A 9,468-nucleotide genomic window follows, 5' to 3' on the forward strand; every position below is an offset into this window, starting at 1 on the left:
ATGCTAGAGTGGTTTGAAAAGTATTTTGTGGCAGAAGCCAGAGCACACTGCACATCTGTAGGCCTACCAGAGGACTGCAAAATCCTTCTTATTCTGGACAACTGTTCAGCTCACCCTAGAGCTGAACTGCTGCGCAAGAATAACGTGTTTACAGCATACTTACCACCAAACTGTACATCTCTTATCCAACCACAAGATCAAGGAATATTGTGCTCTATGAAGGCCAAGTATCGTACACTTTTCATGAAACGCATGCTAGATGTGGTGAATTCAGGCAAGCCTATTGAGTCGTTTATCAAAGACTTTAACATGAAAGATGTACTTTGGTTTGTTGCTAGTGCCTGGGAGAATGTAAATTCGATAACACTAAAGAATGGTTGGCATAAGTTGTGGCCTGCCATGGTGTTTGAAAATGCACCTGATGAAGATCCCAGTATTGCCTTCACAGGATTTCGCGTAGCAAATGATGATGAATGTGTTCTTGAGTTAATTGAATATGCAAAAACTTGTACTGCAACTGCTGCCAACAACCTATCAAGTAGGCTGAATGAAGAAAATCTGGCAGAGTGGATGGAGGTTGACGTTGAAACACCTGTTGTGCGTCACTGTACTGACTCTGAAATTATAGATATGGTTTTGAATCCTGCAAAAATCACTGAAAGTGACGATGGTGACAGTGAAGACGAAAATGTTATTGAAATCCCCACTGGTATTGACAAGCTGATTGAGATGATAAGTGAGCTAATCAAAGGACTAGAACAACGTAACTTTGTGACAGAACAAGAGCTAATGCATTTTCACTTGATGAAAGAAAAACTGTACAGGGAAAGGTCAAAACTTATGAAACAACCTCGCCTTGATGTCATGTTTAAGAAGCTATGCAAGAATGTGCCTAAGAGCAGTACCTGTTCTCTAGCATCTCCAATTCCTCCAAGTTCTAGATCAGGTCCCTGTTCCCCAGACATCCCATATGCAACTGTCCCACCTGAAATACTTCTTCAAGACCACGCTGATAATTAGGTTTTAGTGGGAGTTGGACTGTGGAAGGTTTAGAGTTGGGCTGTGGAAGGTATAGGGTAGGTTGTTGGGCTGTGGAAGTTATAGGGTAGGTTGTAATAGGAGTTGGGCTGTGGAAGATTTAGAGTTGGGCTGTGGAAGGTTTAGAGTTGGGCTGTGGAAGGTATAGGGTAGGTTGTTGGGCTGTGGAAGGTTTAGAGTTGGGCTGTGGAAGGTATAGGGTAGGTTGTTGGGCTGTGGAAGGTTTAGAGTTGGGCTGTGGAAGGTATAGGGTAGGTTGTTGGGCTGTGGAAGGTTTAGAGTTGGGCTGTGGAAGGTATAGGGTAGGTTGTTGGGCTGTGGAAGTTATAGGGTAGGTTGTAATAGGAGTTGGGCTGTTAAAGGTTTAGAGTTGGGCTGTGGAAGGTTTAGAGTTGGGCTGTGGAAGGTTTAGAGTTGGGCTGTGGAAGGTTTAGAGTTGGGCTGTGGAAGGTATAGGGTAGGTTGTTGGGCTGTGGAAGTTATAGGGTAGGTTGTAATAGGAGTTGGGCTGTGGAAGGTTTAGAGTTGGGCTGTGGAAGGTATAGGGTAGGTTGTTGGGCTGTGGAAGGTTTAGAGTTGGGCTGTGGAAGGTATAGGGTAGGTTGTTGGGCTGTGGAAGTTATAGGGTAGGTTGTAATAGGAGTTGGGCTGTGGAAGGTTAAGAGTTGGGCTGTGGAAGGTTTAGAGTTGGGCTGTGGAAGGTTTAGAGTTGGGCTGTGGAAGGTTTAGAGTAGGTTGTTGGGCTGTGGAAGTTATAGGGTAGGTTGTAATAGGAGTTGGGCTGTGGAAGGTTTAGAGTTGGGCTGTGGAAGGTTTAGAGTTGGGCTGTGGAAGGTATAGGGTAGGTTGTTGGGCTGTGGAAGTTATAGGGTAGGTTGTAATAGGAGTTGGGCTGTGGAAGGTTTAGAGTTGGGCTGTGGAAGGTTTAGAGTTGGGCTGTGGAAGGTATAGGGTAGGTTGTTGGGCTGTGGAAGTTATAGGGTAGGTTGTAATAGGAGTTGGGCTGTGGAAGGTTTAGAGTTGGCTGTGGAAGGTTTAGAGTTGGGCTGTGGAAGGTATAGGGTAGGTTGTTGGGCTGTGGAAGGTTTAGAGTTGGGCTGTGGAAGGTATAGGGTAGGTTGTAGTGGGAGTTGGGCTGTGGGAGGGTAAGAGTTAGTGTCATTTTGCATGAGGTTTAGTACTTTCCTTGTAGTTACTGTTTCACTTACTGTTAATGGTTGTTCAAAACGAACCTGATACCTGTTTTGCTTATAAACAGTTTTGCATACACTACTGTGTTTATTCATTCATTAATATTATACTGTAGCATATATTTGACTATTTATTGCTTTAGAAATGTTCTGAAGGTGCAAAATTAGTTTCCACCGTTAATCCGGCAAAATCGATAATCCGGCACGGCACTGGAACCGAGGATGCCGGAAAATCGGTGGTGTACCTGTATTACAAATATAGGCCCTCATTCCGAGTTGATCGCTCGCTAGCTGCTTTTAGCAGCATTGCACACGCTGGGCCGCCGCCCTCTAGGAGTGTATCTGAGCTTAGCAGAAGTGCGAACGAAAGATTAGCAGAATTGCTACTAAAAAATGTCATGCCGTTTCTGAGTAGCTCCAGACCTACTGCTATCTTGCGATCACTGCAGTCAGTTTAGTTCCTGGTTTGACGTCACAAACACGCCCTGCGTTCGCCCAGTCACTCCCCCGTTTCTCCAGCCACTTCTGCGTTTTTACCTGGCACGCCTGCGTTTTTTAGCACACTCCCTGAAAATGCTGAGTTGCCGCCCAGAAACACCCACTTCCTGTCAATCAAACAACGAACACTCGAGCGACTGAAAAACGTCGCTCGAGCCTCTGTTAAACTACAAAGTTTTGTGTGAAAGTATTTAGCGCATGCGCGCTGCGTACCATGAGCATGTGCATAATTGCCGATTTTTCACCTGATCGCTGTGCTGCGAAAACGGCAGCGAGCGATCAACTCGGAATGACCACCATAGTTAACTGATTAGAGCCTTAAGGTGCTGTGGTATTTACAGAACATGTAACTGAAAAGAACTACTTTATCATTATGTTACTTACTCTTCCCAGAGCAGCTTATAACTCATCATCTCCTCATCATACACCAGTGCTGTGCTGGATACCATTGTTGGAAATACACCAAAGATGGTTATCTGAAAATATAACTGCGTCAACGTGACTGATCACACATGTGCTACACAAGTTACTCTATACAACTTTTATTACTCTTTTACAATTACCCATAAGATATGCTAGTTACATTATGTTATGTTACTATCACAGAGATTAAATGGAGCCTATTTGGGGAAGCCTGTTTTTCATAAAGTTATTCTTCTGCACAATTTTATATATCTTGGCTATGTAACAATAGCCTAATGAGCAAAAGGATAACTTAACGCTGCAGACCGCACTGCCCATTAATGTCAATGGGGACAGCAGTCTGACCCCTATGTCATACCTCCCAACATGACCCTCTCCAGGAGGGACAGAATGCTCTGCTCCTGGACTTTTCTCTTAATGTATGATTGCCTGCACCTGTTTTGAACAGGTTAATGGGTAAGAAATGTGTTTCAGCACAGGTGATGGCAATCATACATTAAGAGGGACGTCCAGGAGCAGAGCATTCTGTCCCTACTGGAGTGGGTCATGTTAGGAGGTATGCCAAGTACCAAACTCTGAAAAGCTTTGCCGTTAGTTTACGCCATCTTCAACTCGCTTTATGGCTATGGAGGCATATTAGTCAGAGAGGTTTCTTCCGATCCTTCTCCCACAGCTTCCAGAGGCTGACACTATGGGGGTCATTCAGAGTTGTTCGCTCGCTAGCTGCTTTTAGCAGCATTGCACACACTAGGCCGCCGCCCTCTGGGAGTGTATCTTAGCTTAGCAGAATTGCTAACGAAAGATTAGCAGAATTGCTACTAAATAATTCTTTGCAGTTTCTGAGTAGCTCCGGACCTACTCTCAGATTGCGATCAGCTCAGTTCGTTTACTTCCTGGTTTAACGTCACAAACACGCCCTGCGTTTGGCCAGCCACTCCCCCATTTCTCCAGACACTCCCGCGTTTTTCCCTGACACGCCTGCGTTTTTTTGCAAACGCCGGGAAAACGCTGAGTTACCACCCAGAAACGCCCCTTTCCTGTCAATCATTTACCGAACAGCAGTGCGACTGAAAAGCGTCGCTGAAGCCACAGCAAAACTGCTAAGTTTTGTGTTAAATAAGCGCATGCGCCCTGCGTGCCTTGCGCATGCGCAATTAGCAACAAATCGCAGCATAGTGAAAATCGGCAACAAGTGAACAACTCAGAATAACCCCTTATGCTCACGGTCAGTTTTCAGGAGTCTATCAAAAAATGTTTAAATTCCTCCGAACCCCCAGGATGTTGTAACTCAGAGAAAGTGGTTATTATTGCTACTAGTCCCTGCCAGTTACAGTTAGTATATACTATTCTTACTGCAACGTCATTTTTATACATACATTGCACCAGAGACTAACAAGCTCAAAGTAAACCATTGACATAGTTATAGTACTGTCTAGTGTTAACATATATAACTATTTTAGTGTTCTACACTTCTATTTATATTCTGTACTTCTATTTAGTTGCAATGCAACTTGTCCAGCGCGGATTTGATGCAGTAAGTGATCCTTATTCCTATAGTAGTGCTGCACTGTGGGAGTCGGGATCCGCGGCTCTTAGGGGAAAGAGGTACATCAGCCCGTGTACACAGTGCAGCCAGCCGCTGCTGAGAGCCATGCGTGAATGTAGTCCTGTCTGCAATACACAAAGCGCTGCACACAGCACTGCAACGTTATTCATAGCGAACGAGAGTGCGGGAAGTAGTGCGTTATTAATTAACGTGACTGCAATGTCTGAGAAGCGAAGTAAGCAGTGTACCTCCTTACTGTACAGGGTACACCGTCCAGTTCAAGCCCTTGGTAGTTGTCTCGTTCTTCTTTGGTTCATTTCGTTTTACAGATTACCGTTAAACAAGAGTCTGCAGTAGTCTGCTTGTCGGAGTCTGAAATCGGGGCCATTTTCTAGAAGACCAAGATTAGTTTTTCACAAACAAAATGGCTTCTAGTTGAGCATTTACAAAATTAGATTACTGTACTGTTTATAAGATATATACATATACAATTATAAAATTGCATATGTGTATGTGATATATACCAATTTATTGAAATTTTGCCTGTATATTAATTGTATTTAGATTAAGAGGCAACCTATACATACCTACCTGACCCAACCAGGCCAATTCCAGGAGGGAGAAAATGCTCTGTTCCTGGACTTGCCTTTTAATTTTTATATTGCCCTCACCTGTGCATACCTCCCAACATGACCCTCTCCGGGAGGGACAGAATGCTCTGCTCCTGGACTTTTCTCTTAATTTATGATTGCCGTCACCTGTATTGAACAGGTTAATGGATAAGAAAGGTGTTTCAGCACAGGTGATGGCAATCATACATTAAGAGAAAAGTCCAGGAGCAGAGCACTGTGTCCCTCCTGGAGAGGGTCATGTTGGGAGGTATGTCTGTGGTAAACACCTATTTTATCAGTTAAGTAGTTCAACACCGATAACGCAATCCTAAATTAAGAGGGAAGTCCAGGAACAGAGCAATTTGTCCCTCCTGGAATAGGCCATGTTGGGAGGTATGCCCATACTTGCTTACTCTCCCAGAATGGCCGGGAGGCTCCCAAAAATTGGGCGCGCTCCTGGCCACCCTGAAAAGTTAGGAAGTCTCCTGGCCAGCAGTCAAGTTCCTGCACCCCCCAGGAGCAGCACACATATCCTGCGCAGTGGTGGTGCAGATGACACAATTCGTGCTGAATCATGCCATTGTGGCCCCGCCTCCTGCTCCACTATGCTGGTAATCTCAGCATAGTGTAGCGGGAGCTCAGTCACAATGACGTGATTTCGCAGTCACGCCCCCTGCTCTGTCCCCAATACAGCATCTTTTTCCCCATTACACCCTCCTGTGCTGAGCCACACCCCTTGCTGTGCATCTCGGAGGAGGCAGCCATAATGTCGGCAAGCATGTGCTGCACTAATATGCCTTGCTAGGGTTGTTTGTTAAGTCGCCAGGAGTACCGCACACGTGGATTGTGTGTGTTTGTGTATATATATAGAGAGAGAGAGAGTGCACCTCCCTTTCCCAGGATTTAGATAGATAGGCCCCATTTATCAAAGAAAAGTTTTTCTAATGCTAATTAACGATACCGCTCGCCACGCTTTTTTACTTGTATTCAGCATTGAAGCTGTCGTTGTCGAGCGGTAACGTAAAAACACCCGTCAGCGCTGTTTGTCAAGGCCAAACAGCGCTGACGAATGCTCTTTTTCTCTGGCGTCCCTAACTACTGCACATGCGCCGTTGTATGCATACTCCTGGCACATGTGCAGTAGTGATTTTCTGGACGTGGCAGCCATTTTGGTGTTCACGCAGTGATGCATACCGGGATTGCTGCAGGAGGGGGGTGCCGGAGCGCTGAACGGACTCCACTGCAGCGGTGTCCTAACATCTGCTCGGAGCAGACGAGCCCATTATAGGTAAGCGAGTGCTATTTCAGAAATAGTGCTCGTTCTTAAATAGACTTTAGGGAATAGTATAGGGAAATAGAGTATAGGGAAAAGTTAGCAGCGCTATTAGCCTTGTTAAATAGCAATTGGTTCCATTTACCACCTAAAACGAGATAGATAGATAGATAGATAGATAGATAGATAGATAGATAGATAGATAGATAGATAGATAGATAGATAGATAGACAGACAGGTCTATTTTTGAGCTGGAACAACCCATAACACCATTCCTGAAGGTTTTATGTAAACTGACGTAATCAGGAACAGTGTTCTGGAACTACTTGCAGTCTGCCCACAGCGGCGGGATCACGGGAATACCATGCTGTGCACCAGCAACTGTGCCTTTCTACCTCACTGGGCGATCGCAGTGGGCATTACTGTGGGGACGTAATATGGTGTCAGTGGCATTACTGTAGGCACGTAATATGGTGTCAGGGCAGGGGCATATCTAGAGAGGAGGAGGCTCGTGTGCTGGCTCCGTCAGCAGTAGCAAATTTCCCATTAGGCATGAGAGGCACGTGCCCAGGGGCGGCACTTGTTTGGGGGCAGCACTTGATGCTTGTGTTTGTATTGTCAGCCCAAAAAGTACCAGTAATTAATAGCAAAATATTTCCACTGTACTGTACCATATGTTATCTTGAGTGTAGTGTAAATGGGTTGGACGTGCACATACTGGCCTTGCAAGTGGTCCTATTTAGTAAATATGTATACATAATAAAAAAAGGGAAAAAAAGAAAGGAAATCATAGTTACTTTTTTAATTATTCTATTAAATTGGCTGTCATCAAATGAGGTCTTATACTGTTGTGCCTAGGGGCGCCCTCACCCCTAAATCCGCCCCTGTCCGTCAGGGCTCCCTCCTCTCTAGTCGATGGCAGCGCTCTGACCAGTGCTTAAAGTGGTCCTAGAGAGGTGGTGGAAGTCATCCCCCGTCCCTCCGGCGCCCATGCAATAAAGGTATGGCGCCCCCCCCCACACACACACACGCACACACACACAAAAAAGGGGACGTGGTCTCAAAAAGAAAGGGGTGTGGTCACACAATAGTAATATTGCCCAAAGTAGTAGCATCCCTAATACACATAATGCCCACAGTAGTAGCACCCCGTAATGCACAAGGCCCACAGCAGTAGCGCTCCTTTTACAATGCCTATAGTAGTAGTGCTCCTTATGCAATGCCCACAGTAGTAGTGCCCCTTATATAGAGTCCATAGTAGTGGTGCCCCTTATGCAATGCCCCCAGTAGTAGTGACCCTTATGTCCCCAGGAGTGATGCCACTTATGAAGTGCCCCCTTTACAATGCCCTCATTAGTAGTGCCCCCATTAGTAATGCCCTTAATGGTAATGCTCCTGCGTAGTATTGCCCCCAGTAGTAATGTCGCCTGTAGTAATCCCCCCAGTCGTTTAGCCCCAGTAGTTATGCCCCCAGTAGTTTAACCCCCAGTGGTAATGTACCTGCAGTTATGACCCCAGTAGTTTAACCCCAATTTAAGTTTAGCCTCCCAGTGGTAATGCCCCCATTAGTTTAGCCCCTGTAGTTTAGTTCTCATGTATTTTGCCCAATGTAGTTTAAACTCCCATTAGTAATGCCACAGTAGTTTAGTCCCTGTAGTTTAGCCCAATGTAGTTTGCCCCAAGTAGTAATGCCCCCAGTAGTAATACCCCCCTGTAGTTTGCCCCCTTGTAGTTTAGCCTCCCTGTAGTAGTGCCCCCAGTAGTTTAGTCCCTCTAGTTATGCCCCCAGTAGTAATACGTCCCTGTAGTTATGTCCCCAGTAGTAATGCGCCCCTGTAGTTATGCCCCCAGTAGTAATGCGCCCCTGTAGTTATGGCCCCAATAGTAATGCGCCCCTGTAGTTTAGCCCCTCTAGTTATGCCCCCAGTAGTAATGCCCCTGTAGTTATGTCCCCAGTAGTAATGCGCCCCTGTAGTTTGCCCCCCAGTAGTTTAACCCCTGTAGTTTAGCCCCATGTATTTTGCCCCCAGTAGTTTGCCCCAAGTAGTAATGCCCCCATTATTTTGCCCCCTTGTAGTTTAGCCCCCAGTAGTAATGCGCCCCCGTAGTTTGCCCCCAGTAGTTTAACCCCTGTAGTTTGGCCCCATGTATTTTGCCCCCAGTAGTTTGCTTCAAGTAGTAAAGCCCCCATTAGTTTGCCCCTTGTAGTTTAGCCCCCAGTAGTAATGCCCCCAGTAGTTTGCCCCAAGTAGTAATGCCCCCCTGGGCCATTTTTTCAATGGACCCTATCCTGGGCCATTTTTTCAATCCCGGGTATCGGGATTGAAAAATGGCCAATCCCGGGATTCCCGGGATACCCGGGATTGGCTTTTACCTAGGTGGCCGCCCCCTCGCCCCACCGCGCCCCGCACATATAACTCACCATATACCGGGGGCGGGCGGGAGGGGAACACCGTGTGAAGGCTGCTGGCGTCTCCCAGCAGCAGCTAACAGCGCAGCGTGACCCCTCACGCTGCGCTGGGGACCCGGAAGCAGGGCAGCGTTTGAGCGTCCTGTGGACGCTCAACGCTGATCCCTCAATCCCCGGGATTGGAGCTTCCAATCCCGGGATTGAATCCCACCCATTTTTTGGCCTAAATCCCAGGATCCCGCTGATCCCGGGATTGGCCACCATAGTAGTGCGCCCCTATAGCTATGCCCCCAGTAGTAATCGCCCCTGTAGTTTGTCCCCAGTAGTTTGTCCCCTTGTAGTTTGCCCCCAGTAGCTTGCCCCCTTGAAGCTTGCCCCCAGTAGCTTGCCCCCTTGTAGTTTGCCCCCAGAAGCTTGCCCCCTTGTAGTTTTCCCCCTTGTAGTTTGCCCCCAGTAGCTTGCCCTCAGTAGTTTGCCCC

The 9,468-nt window shown here is 46.7% G+C and overlaps 1 protein-coding gene across 6 annotated transcripts in view; it reads right to left on the reverse strand.

The window, feature by feature from the left end:
* Positions 1 to 5,334, reverse strand: part of HDAC10 (histone deacetylase 10) — a 167,293-nt gene extending 161,959 nt beyond the window's left edge. For 3 of the 6 annotated variants that reach the window (XR_010179420.1, XR_010179417.1, XM_063927153.1), the window contains exons 1-3: positions 5,283 to 5,322; positions 4,944 to 5,086; positions 3,111 to 3,202 (exon numbers count right to left, since the gene is read on the reverse strand). Coding sequence is in view for 1 of the 6 variants with exons in the window: in XM_063927153.1 (XP_063783223.1) it covers positions 3,111 to 3,175 (65 nt within the window). In the remaining 5 variants the exon portion in view is untranslated. Of the gene's footprint in view, positions 1 to 3,110; positions 3,203 to 4,638; positions 4,838 to 4,943; positions 5,087 to 5,282 lie in introns of all 6 variants that reach the window. The other 3 variants (XR_010179419.1, XR_010179418.1, XR_010179421.1) reach the window with 3 other exon arrangements.
* Between the last annotated feature and the right edge of the window lie 4,134 nt (positions 5,335 to 9,468).

Source organism: Pseudophryne corroboree, chromosome 6 (assembly GCF_028390025.1).
Source record: "Pseudophryne corroboree isolate aPseCor3 chromosome 6, aPseCor3.hap2, whole genome shotgun sequence".
NCBI lineage: Eukaryota > Metazoa > Chordata > Amphibia > Anura > Myobatrachidae > Pseudophryne > Pseudophryne corroboree.